This window comes from Galeopterus variegatus, unplaced genomic scaffold (assembly GCF_000696425.1).
Source record: "Galeopterus variegatus unplaced genomic scaffold, G_variegatus-3.0.2 Scaffold912, whole genome shotgun sequence".
NCBI lineage: Eukaryota > Metazoa > Chordata > Mammalia > Dermoptera > Cynocephalidae > Galeopterus > Galeopterus variegatus.
The window spans coordinates 270,028-286,569 of NW_007727023.1; the positions used below are offsets into that span (position 1 = coordinate 270,028).

The 16,542-nt window shown below is 39.9% G+C and overlaps 1 protein-coding gene across 1 annotated transcript in view; it reads right to left on the minus strand.

The window, feature by feature from the left end:
* CNTRL (centriolin) overlaps positions 1 to 16,542 on the minus strand; it is an 86,261-nt gene that overhangs the window by 17,930 nt on the left and 51,789 nt on the right. The window contains 12 exon segments of the mRNA XM_008573376.1: positions 1,556 to 1,748; positions 3,750 to 3,917; positions 4,127 to 4,475; positions 5,533 to 5,722; positions 7,940 to 8,088; positions 8,546 to 8,690; positions 8,970 to 9,086; positions 10,342 to 10,521; positions 12,271 to 12,450; positions 12,951 to 13,158; positions 13,708 to 13,853; positions 16,021 to 16,155. Of these exon segments, the coding sequence (XP_008571598.1) occupies positions 1,556 to 1,748; positions 3,750 to 3,917; positions 4,127 to 4,475; positions 5,533 to 5,722; positions 7,940 to 8,088; positions 8,546 to 8,690; positions 8,970 to 9,086; positions 10,342 to 10,521; positions 12,271 to 12,450; positions 12,951 to 13,158; positions 13,708 to 13,853; positions 16,021 to 16,155 (2,160 nt within the window).

Sequence of the window (16,542 nt, forward strand, 5' to 3'; positions counted from 1 at the left end):
CAAAAAATAGAGTTTGGTTTGCATTTAGTTGAGCAGTAACTTCAGCCAAAAAACTGAAGTTTTGCTATTATACTAAAGTCAGATATGTTATAAAATCTGTATGTTATAAAGTCTGTATGTTAAATTTGACTACTAAATATCCAAAGTGGATGCGAAAGGGTTGGCAAGCTCCCAAAGAGCTACATATTTAACCATACTTCTTTCCATTTTAGATAGTTTCAGTTTCATCAGGAAAGCACTGGACAAAATTCACTATGCATTCCAGAAGACCATGTTTCTAAGTAGTTTTTGTCCCCTATGTCAGGTTTTAACATGTCTGGCACATTCCTTATAAAACACAGCTACTCCCTCTCTCTCCTTGTCCTTCTTACACCAAGCTGCCTTCCTGAGTCGTTTTGGGAGGATGAAGGAGAAAAGGCTTATCAGCCTTGGTCCACTTACTACCTCTGCCTACTAACCAGTTTCATCAATTTTCTGTAATATACCAGTGATAATTTTTTCTCTAGTTCTACTCACACCTATTTTTTCTCACAGTAATCTAACACGTTAAACAGAAGGAACTGCTCATCTGAAAAGAGATGAGGACTTTTTCCATTCTTATTAAAGCTATTACAGAATTTCTTGAATAATTCAAAACTCATTCATTTTAGCTCCTGGGTAATTGATTTCTATTAACTTAAATAGATCCATGTTGAAATAACAATATAAAAAAAGAAGTTCCTGAGGTGTTCATGCCTAAGAGACTTTTTTCATCCTGGAATTCTCACCTAACTGAAAAAGCTCTTAGAGAGGCAAAACTTTAGCTGTGTGACTCTGGGTCAGTTATAAGCATCTCTGAGCTACATCTGAAAACTGAGCTAACACCATCTTACAGGACTGTTAGGAAGGTTAAATGAAGTAGTATTTATAAAACGGTCAGGGCTGGCTAGTTAGCTCAGTTGGTTAGAGCATGGTGTTATAAAACAGTCAATGTGTAGCCATAGTAGGGTCTCAATAAATAGTAGCTCCTTTTTCTCCCCAACTTCCTTCTGTGTTATAGTCTAAAGAATATTAACTCACCCTGTACCAGCCAGGAAAAAAAAAAAGATTACGATCTCAGACCAAAAAATATTTTATATCATTATCAACTTGGAGAAAAATGTGAGACTTGTGAGGTCAGTTGTAGCTTAATAAGAATATAAGCTTGACCTATTTAAAAAACACAGATATCAGGGCCCAAATAATAAAAAAAAGCACATATACAGGATAAGGAAGTGGGGTGTGTTGGGAACTAAACAACTTCAGGAGTTTTAAATATGGGATTTCATCTCATTCATACTGAACAGCCTACATATTCTTAGCCTGAATTTACAGATGAGGAAAGCAAAGCTTGGAGACTTAAGTGACTTGCCCAAATTCTCACAGTTCTTTAAATAGCAGTCCAGCCTGGAACCTGGATGTCTGACTTGGACCACTATGGTCTTTATCACATATTCTCTTTCTAATCCTTCATGCAGATGACAGTAAGCCGTCTCACTCAAACTGAGCTCACACCCAAAACCACAATAGTACATACTTTCTCTTTTGTGCATGAAAGTTCATTCTCAGCCTCTGCCAGGAGTCGGTCAGCTTCCCTGAGCTCTGAGCGGCGTTTCAGAAGGGTCTTCTCAATGCACTCAATCTCATCTATGATATCTTCATGGTGTTTGAATGATTTTTCTATTTCTAGTTCAGTCATAAGACTCTCAACATTTCCATCAAGGAAGTCCCTAAAAAAAACCCATATATATATATATACACATTAAGAGATTTTAAAATGTAGACAATTGTAGTCTAACTACTTAAAAGAAGTACAATTATTTTCAAATTTTATACGAGAAGGGATAAGAGAGGCAGTTACATCTAATTATGTTCATGGTCTATGTTTACCTTTTTATTAAATATGGTGGTATTACTGGCAATAAATGCATAATATGTAAAATGCATGATGGACTTGTTTGTCCTTTTAAATATAACAAAGATTATCATGTTGTCAGCAGTTGGGAAAAACAATGTTGATACCTCTATTCTTCTGAGGTATAAAAATAAAACAAACCACTATCACAAAAATCATCCATTCCCTCAAAATTATTCTTCAAGGCCCAGTTCACAGGCTGCTCTGAAGACTACCTGACTTTGTGATTTATTCTGTTTTGCTAGAGTAAAACTATGGTGACAATATTTCGCAAACCAAAAAGTATGACATACGATTCAATAACTCAAAGCTAACATGTCAAAATTATTTGAAAAGGGTTCTATCCATGAATGCATGGCAGAAAAATATGAAAATAAATATAACATGTTAACAGATTATTTCTCTCTAAATGAAGGCATACAGATAATTTTTACTTTCTTTCCTGAACATTTTTCTGTTATACAAATTTCCTTGATCATTTATTACACTTTTATAACTAGGGAAAGAAGTGATTATCCTACTGCTCCCTATCATCCCCCTCAAAAAACCTCATACTATAAAACCTCCCCCCCAATATACATACCCACAAAAATAGATATATCCACCCCCGCAACCCTCAAACATCTAGTTCCAATCTTCTTCTGGGTGTAACCCTTGCTTTCCACTGCCAAGTCTACTGGTCAGTCACGGGTCTGCTCCTAGATGGTAGCAACCATGTCTCACTTACCTCTGTGTTCTCCACAGGCCTCCCTCCCACCCTGAGGCCTGGGCCAGTCTGGATTAAATGACAAAAAATGGAGAACTGTCATAATTCATGGGCTACTGCAGAAGATGGGCTTGCAAATAACTGACCAAATCAACAGATGCTGCATTTATTAACTGACCACGGCAGATGCTGGGACATGGAGATGTAGGTCCAGCTACTGCCCTCAAGGAGCTCCTGGGCCCCTCACAACATTTTATGAACAGTGCTACCTTGAAATTGTGGGTGCCTAAGAACAGAAAGGCTTGTGTAAGAGGAGATTCCTAACCTTGTTTTAAAAGACAGAGTCAGAGAAGACATTTCAGGTAAAGGACAGCACATGCAGAAGGAAGGAGAAAACATGGTGCTTGGGGACACTACAGGAAAGTAAGTGGGCCAGACCAAATACTGTGTGTGGGAGAGAAGAATAAACAAGACAAGCAAGATTCAAATCATGGAGGGTGGTGTATATTCTAAAGGGACTGAGAGTCATGTGACAGAGTGGCATAGTCAGATCTGCAGCGTGTCAAGAAGAGTGGAGACAAAAAGACAAGATATGGAAGACCAGTGTAGAAGCTATCAAAATGACCTAGGATGAGACTGATTAAAGGCCAGAGCAGCAGAGATGAGAGAAAGGGACCAGTCTGAGACTCTTTGAATACAGAGTCAGCAGGACTTGGAGACCAACTGGATGCTGGGGGAGTGAGGGAAACGGAGGGGTTGAGAACCCCTGCCAGGTTTCAGCTAGGGTAACTGGAGAGGGGGAATGGTTGCACCACTCTCCAAGAGGAACTACAAGAAGAGCTGATTTCGATTATCAGCCAAGAGAACTTAGACCTGCACTGTCCAATATGGTACTCACCATGTAGCTATTAAATTAATTAAAATTAAATTAAATTCTGTTTCTCAGTTCCGTTAGCCACATGTGGCTGACTAGTGGTTACTGTTTTGGAGAGTAGAAATCTACAGCATTTCCAAGATCAGAAAGTTCTATTGGATAGTGTTAATTTAGGTTATCTTAATGAACTAATATTATATTAATCTGAACTATAAAAATATAATGGCTAATAATACTTTTGCTGTTGATGTTTCCGGATGGTTCTATGTAATTCTTCTACTTCATGCTCTAAGTCCTTCTTCTCTTGCAAAAGACAATCAATATCATGATGCAGTTCTTCCATTTCTTGCGTTCAGGATATCACACATTTACAAATAGGTCGACTTATTATTTTTTTTTTTTGTCTTGTGACTGGTAAGGGGATCACAACCCTTGGCTTGGTGTTGCCCGCACCGCGCTCAGCCAGTGAGCGCACAGGCCATCCCTATATAGGATGCGAACCCGTGGCGGGAGCGCCGCTGCGCACCCAAGCACCGCACTCTCCCGAATGCGCCACAGGGCCGGCCCTAGGTCAACTTATTAAGTATATATCTTATCAGTCACCCATGGAAACAGTGTGGATAGAGGGTCATATGTCTTTCCACTTACTAGGTTATGGTGTTCTGGGACGTTGCAATGCAGTACTCCCACGGGGATGAAGGGGACAGAGAAGTTTCGGGGTGGAGGCCCATACACAATGGGGGCCCCGGCAGGAGGTGGGCCATATACAACAGTGCCAGGGGTGAGGGGTTGGCTATTGTTGGGCAAGGGAGGAGGCGGTGCATACAGGGCCACACCCTGGGGTACAGGAGAACCATCAGGAAGAACAGTATACATCATGTATCCAGAAGGAGGCACAAATGGGGGTTCCTCTTGGTCATCCAGCTCACTCTCTTCCTGGCTATCTCCTCCACTGTCTGCATCTTCAAAGAAATAAACAAAAGAGTGTTTAACCCCCATGGGGTAAAAACTAGGAAAACAGGTTTAGTAGAGAACATCAGCATTAAGACCAAGATACTAGAGATGTGAAAATAAAACTTCTAAAAAAAGGTCAAAAGCAGTTTTGAGAAGATCAAAACACAGACTCAAAGAATTTTCAGTGTCTAATACTTGAGTTTTTCTTACGCCTGTTAGTTTGTTTCTTTGTTCATTCATTCACTCATACATTCAGCACCCAACTGGGTACCCTGCTTCGCAATATGTAAAAGAACGAAAGAGATGTGCTGTGAGAACTCATAGCACTCAGCGTTTACCGCTGTTGTGACACATAACACTAATATGATGGCCTACTTATCTCCCCTAAAAACAGGAACTATGTTTGCTTATCACAAAGAGAGAGACTCTAGAACACAGCAGGCATTCAATAAATTGTTCCTGAATAAACAAATTCTCAGAAGGTAGTATTCCCATTTTACAGATTAAAAGTCTCAAAGCAGCTAAATAATTTGCTTAAGATCTCATAGCTGCTAAGTTAAAGAGCTGGGATTTATCCAGGTTGGATTCTTCCCCCGGAGTTTTGGAAGACAGACCTATAACACTTCATTTTAGCAGAGAGAGATTAATGGAATGAAACAAGGATACAAGGCACCATGGTCCAGGAGTACAAGCAAAGAAGCCACTCAGTCGGCCTGGGTGAAGCACATTGGAATAAGACTCCATAAAAGGTTGAGGACCCGGGTCTTCTTGAAGGATGAGTAGGAATCGGTTTGGGAGAGGATGGAGGAAGGACATTCCAGACACAGGGTTTAAAACATGGAGGTTCGAGGATCCTGGCATGTTGTAAGTATCTTAAGCAGTCAGGTAATGGCATGGAGGAGTGGTGGGAGCTGAGACAAGAGGACATTGGCCAAGACCAGATCCCAGAGAGCTTCACAAAGCAAGCTAAGGAGTTTGGACTGTGTCTTACAGGTTTCAAGGAATCGATAAAAAGTGACTGAACTGGTAAGAGAAACGCAACTTCCCTTATGGGATTTGACCTACCTCTATTTGAAAACGATTTATGTAACCCACTCCTGATGGGAGAATAAACCCAGTATCCTGAGGCAGGTGGAAGACCACTGCCTTCTTTTCCTTCTTGCTGCCCAGGATGTGGTTTTCTAACAGGAGTTGAGGCTGTGTACTTTAGGCCGACACCAGAGTCCTTGGTTGCCTGGGAACTACGGCTGGAAACCTAAAATAAATGATGAGCATACTATCGATTATAAAAGGAAAGGCTGATTCTGAGAAATGTCCAAGTCTAATGCAAAGTTGAGATGTAGCAAAGTTGTTTTCTTTTCATTATCATAATCCTCATTTTTCACAGACAAGAGTTAGAAGTAATCACATGGTCACATAAACTGCAGTTCCTTACACACAGTTCAGTTTATTTCCCTTTGGACTTGATCAACATGGCAGTGTCAGGGAGTCTGTGCAGAGAGGAGGCTGTGTGTGCAATGGCTGGGGTCCCATCAGACTGGTCTGTGCAAATGAAGGGCTTGAAGTGTGGTGAAAGCATCAGACCCATATCGATGTCTTTTTATCCCATCAGAAATTATTTAATAACATCTATCTCCTATGCTGTCTTTCTGTACAATTTTCTGGAAGTAACAAGTCCTTGGCCATGCTAAAATGTGAAAATCATGTTATCTGGCTCTTTGGGTGAATTTTATGCTGCAATTCCCAAGAGGGAAATGAAAACAAGTTTCTCCATATGTCATCAGACTTCTAGGTGTCAGCCTCTCTTCTTCCTGTACTCATCTTCCTTGGTTTCTTTTCTTTTGCCTTGTGCTTGCTGGCCCAGCAACTGAAGCAAAGGAAATCCATGAACTCTCAAAGGAATCTGGGGATATTAATCTTCTGCTGTCCTGGGAACTTGGCATGGCTTTAAAGCTCTCTGCTACTCTCCCTCTCCTTCCCAGTCTGTAAGTCTAGGCTCCAAACTTTCATCCACCTTACCCAGCTCACCGTACTTTGTTCTGACTTACACTGCTTCCACCTCCAGCACTGGTTGTGCCAAGGATGGTACTTCCTTTAGATTTCTAGAAGGATCTCAGATTCTGCTTTTTGGGGTTCTACCTAAGTCTACACAGCCCTGGGATCGTACTGTGTCTGAGCTGTTTGTCCCTGACTGTTACTTGTTAGCTGACTCTAGCAGGATGTCATCCACCCCCCCTGCTTTGGATGAGTACAGCTTATAGTCCTCTCCTCCCTTCCCACATTCAGGCACCAAGCTCTGATCATTCTGTCTCCTTTAACATCTCTTAATCCCATCTCTTCTTTTTCAGCTTCACTGATCTAGCTCTGGCTTCTTCTATCCTTCACGTGAATGCATTCAAACAGTCCCATAAAAAGCTCGCCCTTCCACAAGTCTATCCACCACACTCAGCCAGAATATACTTCCTAAACTATAGCTCTGATCATGTTAACACACAACCCCAGTTTCCTATGGCCTACATAACAAAGTGCAAAAGATTTCAAAACTCTTTAAAAAAGCATGACCCCAATCTACTTTTCCAGCTTCATCTTTTATTGCTCCCATCAAACCCTCCCAGTTTCCTATGGCCTACATAACAAAGTGCAAAAGATTTCAAAACTCTTTTAAAAAGCATGACCCCAATCTACTTTTCCAGCTTCATCTTTTATTGCTCCCATCAAACCCTCCAGCCCCATGAGGCTACTTGCCATGGCTAAGCCAAGTCTTCTCTTCCACACAGCTGTTTCCTCCCTCCTAAAAGCCCATCCTTCACTGCTTGCTAAGTGCCAACTTCAAGACCCGGCTTGTGAAGTTTCTTCCTCAACTTCCCCATGAGATGAATCCTTAACACTTCTCTGCAACTACAGCACACATGTCAAATCTGTTGTCACTGTTTTGTAACTACACTGGTATGGTCCATAAGCTCTTCGATAGCAGGGGCTATATCATTTCATCGTTGTAGCCATGCATGTCACTGTTTTGTAATTACACTGGTATGGTCCATAAGCTCTTCGATAGCAGGGGCTATATCATTTCATCGTTGTAGCCACCACTGACTAGCACTTGGCTTAGACTTCAGTAAGCACTGAGTGAATGTCTGTTAAAAGGAAATGAAGTCCACGTGCCTATTTTTCTGTTTGAGCCTCTGCACAATTCTATAACCATTTTCAGCAGGTACTCTGGGCTCGTCACCTTATCCCTTTATAGCATCCTCATTCAGGGACCCCAAAACATACCTCCTGAGCATGAACAGACAATTGCCATCTTCCCTGGGAAGGCCCTATTTTCATCTCAAATATTAACAACACTGAAGAACCTCAATGCGTCATTTAGCACAGAAATGTTCTTGGCACCTTGTTCACAAATTTGGGGAAGGGGACAATGTCACACTTCAAGAAAATTCAGTATATACTCCCAGCACCACAGAATTCCTACTTTTGATGATGATGGTGGTGGCATAAAGTACCAATAGCCTCGTCTTTTGAAAGGATCTGCCATGCTGCTGATGTAATCATTCTGATAAGAAACTTCACGTCGGAGTTCAGCAATTTCTTCTAAAACATTTTCAAAGCTTCCTTTGTTGTCTGTAAAGGAAAGCCATTCTATGAGGTTGATATGAAATCGCCTACTTTCCTTTTCTCTCAAAATAAAAAAGAGTCCATGACAGCCAATGAATTCTATGAGTTCCAAAGCTGACTTGGCTGCCTACCCCTTGGTAATTAGTTTTTGCTAACACTAAGAGGACAGGCACATCCTTCTTCCCATTAATTATGAAGTCAGTCAGAAAAAGCAATAAACAGATTTCCTTTGAAATTACAAATACAAACCTCTTATCTCCTTGTAATCAAGTCCCTCAATATCACACTTACACAAAATGTTTTTTAAATTCTTTTATTTTTCTTATTAAGCTAATTACCACGGCTCTCTAAATCAAGCTTGAAATTGATCTGCAATAGTTAAATACATTTTCTAAAGGTAAAAAACAAATAAGATAATTTTAGAACTATAAAACCACTGCCAAAATCAAGCTCAATACTTTACCAGCCCCAGTGAGGTCTAGTAAATTCCGCAGCCTTGCAATCTCTGTCCTTTGTCTCTCCATTGTCTCATTCAGTTTCTCGATTTCTGGAACCTGTGAGTTTGCTCCTCCAGTACCTACATCTGCTTTCTCCCTCTCAATTCGAAACTATTAAAAAAAATTACACACACTAAGTTGCCAATGAATTCTTTCCCAGATGCATTGATCCTTGCAACTTGATTATAATTCTATAATCTGTATTTACACTTGACCAGTGAGGAAACTGCATTACTCCTTGTACTTAAACTGCACTGTGCCTAGCACACAGTAGAGAATAAAGTTCTGACTGACTATTGATTGCAGTTCAGAATTCACTGAGATGCCACCCACAGTAATTTAGCCTTTCAGGACCCAGTAAGAAGGTCATCTCAGGGTATCAGCACCAACCTGCTCCTCTTTCTCCCTGAGAAGATTCTGTAGGAGTTCGATCTCTGCTTCTGCTCGGGTCAGATCCCTGGCTGCTTGTGCGGCCCTTCTGCTGAATCTCTCTGCTTCCTGCAACTCCTATTGGGACAAAGATATAAGAAAGACACCACTGCTATCATAGGTTGTCCTCTTCATTTCTTCTTCCTCTCAGATGGACTCTGCTTTTGTCACACTGCCTGCCTGGCTGGCCCATGCACTGTGGTGTCAAGGCCCACCTTCCCCTGTGTTGTTCCCATAGCTGGGCAGCCTGCCCCAACCCTCTAGGGGACCAAGTGGGCATCAGAAAGAACAAGTGCTAATTTTTTCTTTGCTGTTCTAGTCTTCAATTACCGGTCTCTCTGGGGCCTCATCATTAGATTTTTTCTCGAATGATCTATTATCTTAATCTCATTAGCATTTGTATCCTATAAAGCACCATAACAGACATTCTCTGAGTCAAGAGTCATAACACCCTACAAGGTTATATATATATATGTATATATATTTTATTTTTTTAAAAGCATTTCTTTGTATTTTTATTGAATTTTTTTTTTAATTTCTGCCCAGTTATGACAATGAAATGGGAAATCACAATTACAATTCACAAATGGTGCCATGAAAAACAACACATGCCCCATCAGGAATTACACAGAACCCTTTCCTTTTTATTCATTCAAAATAGAATCCAATGCATGTGTCAAATATGAGCACTGTTTTTTTTTTCTTAGAAGGGAAAAAACATTTAATTCTGGCAGCACTTTTAAAATTCCAGGAAGTGGTTTTTTTTTTTTTTTTTTGACTGATAAGGGGATCGTAACCCTCGGCACGGTCTGGTCTGCACCATGCTTAGCCAGTGAGTGCACTGGCCATCCCTATATAGGATCCGAACCCGCAGCCTCGGTGCTACCAGCGCCGCACTCTCCTGAGTAAGCCACGGGGCCGGCCCCAATTCCAGGAAGTGGTTTTGATTGAGGTAACATATATTCATACGACCGTACATGATGAAAAATTTGAGGTTCAGAGGGATTATATGGCAAGCCTTCAACCTTTGTTCAGGTACATACTGACAATTACCTCCCTAAGCAGATCCCTGCATTTTAAGGTAGGGATAGTATGTTACATCTGTTTCATCCGATGGTTCCTTTTAGGACTCAATAGAGTACAAGGCCCATAGCAGCACAAAATACATTCTTGAGGGTTGTGATGGGGGAAATACAATCTTCAGGTCTTAAAGACAACTTTATAGCGGTTTATAAAATAACCAAAGTCTGTAACAAGAGACCAATAGCACAAGTTACTATGTTTTTGACAGCAGCAGCACTGGTGGAAACTTGTTCTGTATATGTGGACTCACCTCTGCTCGCTCCTGGTTAATTTTCATAACAGTTCCATGAAGGGATTTAAGCTGGTCTTTTGCAATGGTGAGCTCAGCTGTGGCTAACTTATCAGAGGCAGCCACAGCTTTTTTTAATTTCTTCAATTCTTTACCCAAACCAAGAAACTGCTCCTGAGATTTGGCATCTTCAAGTTTCTTCTAAAATAAAAGATACATTAAAAAGATTAATCATTTGGTAGCAATGAATTAAGATGTAAGCTCCAGGAGGGCAGGGACTCTGTTCACTGTTGTATGCCCCACGCCTAGAACACCTGATACAGAGTAGGTGCTCCATAAATATCCACTGAACAAATAAGTAAATAATCTCAAAACGGAGATAAACATAGAATCATTCTTCTTAGTCAAGAATCTTAGTGATCATTCCTTCACTGGAAAAACATTTCCTGGCATTATCACCAAGAAATGTATGGACCAGCCATTGAAATCACTGAATTAGGCCCTGGGCGTGTGGTGGTGAAGAAGGAACTTGGCATTTCTGAGGAATTGAAAGAAGGAGCACAGTGAGAAAAGGAGAGATCTAAACAAAGGCAAATCATGCAGGTCCTCGTTGAAATCACTGAATTAGGCCCTGGGCGTGTGGTGGTGAAGAAGGAACTTGGCATTTCTGAGGAACTGAAAGAAGGAGCACAGTGAGAAAAGGAGAGATCTAAACAAAGGCAAATCATGCAGGTCCTCATATGCTTAAGAATTTTGGTCTTTATCCTAAAAACAATGGCAGCTTCAGGGAGAGGAGGGACTGACAACAGCTAATTCACATTTTAGAAAGACCATGTTGGCAGCTCTATGGAGAAGGGTCAGGGATAGAAGTGGGAGATCCATCAGGTGGCCACAGCAGTTATCTAGAAGAGAGATGACAGCTAGATGAGGATGGTGGCATCAGAGAAGGAAAAAAGTACATATATTCCAGATGTATTTATGTATTCAACAGGACTTGGGGACTGACAGGTTCTCAGAGAAGTATGAAGCAAGTTATTTGCTGAGGCTGGAAGGGAGATGGCAGGTGGAAGGAGGGAGAAGGTATGAACAGTGGAGCGTGGGAGAGTGAGCTTACCAGAGAAAAGGGTCATGTGCCCATTTGAGGTTGATAACCATAAGTTTACAGTGATACCACTATGCTGAATGGGTGATTTCTCCAGGAATACCTAGCATAGGAGCAGGCCCAAAGAAAGCAGATGGTTTCAGTTTTGTCAGGGAAATAAGACAGAAGAAAAGGGGAAAGGATTTGAGGATATTTGCAAAAAATGGCTACAGTGGTAGACCATGAAATTTAAGTTAAACAAAAAGGAAAATAAAGACAGGAAGGGCTTAACAGATAGAAAAGATAGGGCTTATGAATTAGAATTTCAATAAGGTTAAAAAATTGTTAGTGTGAGAGTGCCAGCAAAATAAAAGGTTATGATCAGATTGGGACAATTCAGTTTTTGATTTCAGAGGTGGTGGGTACAATTTCTGAATATGACCAGATCCAGGATGTGGCAATGGGAGCGGATGGTTGAGGGAGATGGAGAAAGGCCATCAAAGAGTAGCCAGAGTATTAGAAAGGAAGATGAGGAGTCTAAAGGTAATTTCCCATGAATATGTCCAATTGGGCAGGGGGTTTCTGAGAAGGCAAACTCATCCCAACATGATTTGCTAAGTACCACCTAATTGGCTCTAAAGTCACTCCTTATATTCCCAATTCTCTTGTTTCCATCTATCATAACACCCTAGTCTCAGATCCTTGAATGGATGACATGCATCCAGCTCTCTCCTAGGTCAGGGTCAGCTCTGTGCCAGCAATGCAGCCAGAGGTGACTTCGGATCACACCCCTCTCAGCTGACCCATCACTAGTAGGCAGGACCCAGGCAGCAGGTACCTATGTGTCTCACTTTCCCAGCCTTCCCCACCTTTTTCTCTAACTCTTGGAGTTGGGCCAGAATTCTTTCCTTTTCTTCATCAGCTTCCTGAAGTTGGAGATCTGTAAGGCCTTGGATTTCCTCCATACTTTTTAGATTTTCTTGCAAATAGTGAATTTCATTCTCCAAATGCTGGATTTTTGCTTCATGTTGCCTCTTATCAAAATTAATCTGTGAGGAAACCAAGTGTTAAGGATGATTTTTAAGTAAAGTAAGTTTTAAGCAAAATATAAACTTTGTACAGGGTTGTCTTTCATTTTACTACAGAGTGTAACAAAATTTTGTACTAATGAGTCATCAGGTACAGTTTCATCTTGAATGCTCTCTAGGATCCCTTTGAATGTTTGCCTCATCATTAAAATCATTACATTAAAAAAAAATCAGATTCTGGCACCACAATACACTGTAGCAATGTGGTATTATTTACCTGACCATTATGAAACATCTCACTTGCTTCTAAAACAAAGAAAACACAGTGTCACAAACAAGCCTGACTTTGACATCAGTAACCATATCCAGGGTTGAATTTTAAGTCACACCAAGCTAAATTTGTTATGAGTGAAAATAGCAATTAGGTTGCATTTACATGAGAAAGGAAGCATTGTAATTTCCTGAAAAACATTAATATCTGCCAAACACTTCCCTCCAGCTGCCTCTTGCCCTATTCTTACTCTTGTTTCAAGGGCTCTCTCACAGGCCTGCCTGAACTCTTCTTGTCCGTGTGCCAGTTTCTCTTGCTGCAGAACCATTTCTTCTTGGAGTTTTTGCTCTCTAACTTGTGCTTCTTCTCGTTCCCACTGGGAGCGTGCAAGGATTTCACTTAATTGTTTCTGTAAATCTGCAAGACTTTTCCCTAAGACATCTGAAGGAGTCTCCATTCTGGTAAGAAGGAAAAAAAAGACAGAATAAATGTGACATTTTATTTTTGATGCTGGATAGAAATATGCTGTTAACATTAGCACAAGAGTGAAATGAGCTGTGTGAAGAGACTGGTGTCAATTCATAGCAATTTACTGAGCATCTCCTAAGTGCAAATCATTGTTTTATCAAATGACTGCTGCCACTCTAAAAACACAGACCCATATTAGGCTTATAATGTTTCCTCAAAGGATAAATGCCCATTTCATATATCTGAAATAATTCTGTTTTTATTTGATATTTGTTCTCTATTTAAAATGCATAATGTGGCTCCACTTCCTGACCATAGGTAATAAACTTTCAAGGAAGAGTTACTCTTAATACCTTTACCTTTTTTAAATTAAATAATACCAAAAAGTATAAAAGATCTAAAACGTAAAAAAGAAAAAAGAAAAAAAAAAATCAGTCATTAGCAGAACTTAGAAGGGGAGTTCACCACTGAACCTCACACTCACAAATCTGAGGTAGTGAAGTCCACTCTACACTCGAAGGTCTTGATTTTTCCCTTACCTCACTTCCCCAGCACCTAATTTCAGTTTTCTCCTTAGCTCATCCACACGAGCTGCCACTTCTTCTGGACGAATCAAACCATCAACCACATGGTTAAGGTGATTCTGGAAATCTTTAAGTTGGTGTTTTAACAGATTATTGTCATCCTATGGAAGGGGGTAAAATGGGGAGTATCTATTATATGCCAGCATATTTTCACTAACAAACTAACAAACTTAACTAGACCACAGAACTAAATTCAGACAATGCCTCTTTCAAGTAAAAAGAAACTGCTAAAATTTCCCTACATTGTAGAGAAAAATAGTTCCATGTTCTAAGCCACTAATTGTACTCCCCTGAATACCTATATTCTACCTGAGTGAGTAATCTACTTCAAACTCAGTGTAACATTGTTAACTAAAATGGAGAATTTAGAACTGCAATTAACATGTTTTTAAGTGCCTGTCCCATCTGGAGTCCTCTTATCTGTAAACTGTCCCTGGCCACTGACCTGAGGCAGTCCTTTCTGTACTACTATCTAATCCTGGCCACAGGTGACTTGATCCAATGCCATCCAATCCACTGACTAGTCAGAAAACATACTCTCATTCTTTCTATAATTTGAATCAGCATCCAGTATGGCAAGACTATATATATATATATAAATGCTGAACATGAAAAGATATGTCAGTTAAGGGCTGGGGCCCATGATGGGCCAAACACAACGCCGAGAGACAGAGAAGGAGAAATGAGAGAGCCATGTGGCCCCTGAAAGTTTGACAGAGCAGCTCTGGTTCCTAACAAGCAGTTTCCTTTCTTGAGCTAATGCTCAAGTTTCAGTTCATTGCAACTAAATGATTTCTGAGAAAGACATATATAAGGTGGGTTTACTGTGTACTCTTATCAGGAGGTTAGTAGGCCAAGTACCAAAGAACCTAGGTACTAACAAAGGTAGTCCCATAGCATGGGCCGGCATTCTGGAAAGCTGACTTCAGTTTCTCCCTTGGAAGAGAAGGCCCCTGAAGAATGTATTTTAATCCTTTTCTGTAAGAGATGTATACTGAAGTATTTATGGGTGAAACAAAGATGTATGAAATTTTCTTTAAAATATTCCAGTAAAAAATGAGGGACTAAATGAAATAATAAATGTTGACAGTTGTTTAAGCTGGATGATGGGTAAATAAAGGGTTACAAGACTATTCTCTTCTGTTTTTGTGATTATTTAGAAATTTCCATAGTAAAAACAAAAAACAATAATCCAAGGAAGACCCTACATACACAGACAACTCACACAAAAATGGAAAATATGTACATCATCTTTTATATTTGTTTCAGAAATCAAACTTACAGAAGTAAAAATTAAATTCTAGGTTAATTAGATTTCTTTAAACTTCGAGGAAAAAATATTTGAAGTGTTGGAAGAAGAGTAAATTTGTGTGAGCAGAGTCTTATTTGTCACAAATCTCCCTGCATGGTTTTTTGGCAGCCTGCCCTCAAACCACATAAACTCTGCCCCTTTATTTCTGGTGTTAACAGCTGCCACCTCAGCCAGCCAAGCAGCCCCTGACCTCACAGATTTGGAGATCTGAGTGTTGATTCAGGTATCTGTTTGTTCAGACATCTGTCCTCTTTGACAGAGTGTAATTATCTGGAAAATCCTGTCCACCTGCTTCTCCTGCAGTTTGTTGGGCAGATTATTGTGAGCTATAAAAATATTCTGCCATCCATTCCCCACAAATTTAAAATAATTGCATTTTTAATAGAATCCTTTCTGAGAAGAGAATTGTGAAAACTGTTTACAGTTAAGAAATCCTACTGCAATCCACTCTAGTTAAATTCCTGGATAATTACAAAGATATTTCAGTGTAAAAGGAATGTACCAATCTGATTTTAGCTCAGTCTGGTGACAGACCTGCTTCTATGAGAAATGAAAGGTATTGCTTTTGCCCATGAGTTTACACTCATGAGTATGCTCTTTACTACTGACACTGCCTCCATCTCTTTACACCATTGTAACAACACAAACAATATTAATAATCTTGAAACCATGGTTACAAGGGAACAGAGACTATGGTACTGCCCCACCCACATTTCCTTTTTTTTTTCTAATAATTCAAGTTTCTTACTACATGTTACAGCAGGTCGTTAAGTGCCAAACTAAAGATATCATTATTTTTGGGTGTCTTATCTAAGAATATATTCTAAAACAACAAATCTTCTAATAATTCAAGTTTCTTACTACATGTTACAGCAGGTCGTTAAGTGCCCAACTAAAGATATCATTATTTTTGGGTGTCTTATCTAAGAATATATTCTAAAACAACAAATCTCTACCTGCAGCTGTTTAAGCTTTGTGTGAAGCTCATTATTCTCTTGTTCCTTTTCTTCTGAGAACTGTATTTTTCCAAGGGCATTCTTGAGGGCTTGCTTTTCCTTCTCAAGTTCTACTTGAAGGGCTGACTGTTCTAACTGTTGCCATAGGAAGCAATAATATGAAAGTGTAAAACAGCAATAAGTTATGATCTAAAAAGGCATAAATAAATTTACATATATACACCATCCCTTGTTAGCTATGGTTTTATAGTTTTATGTTTGTACTCCCAAATTAAAAAACCCAAGATAATTTTCTCACATGTACCTTGAACTATTAATACTTAAGGAGAAGTAAGCATCAGAATTGGCTCAGCCCAGATATACCAAATCAGAATCTTCAGGGGTGGTAGGCCCAAGCACTTACCTTTAAAAGCTCTGCAAGTGATCCAACACTTATTGCTCTCCTTTCCCTTAGACCAGTATTTCTCTAACTGTGGTCCTCAAATATCTGTCTCAAAATCACTTGGTACTGATTAAATACCA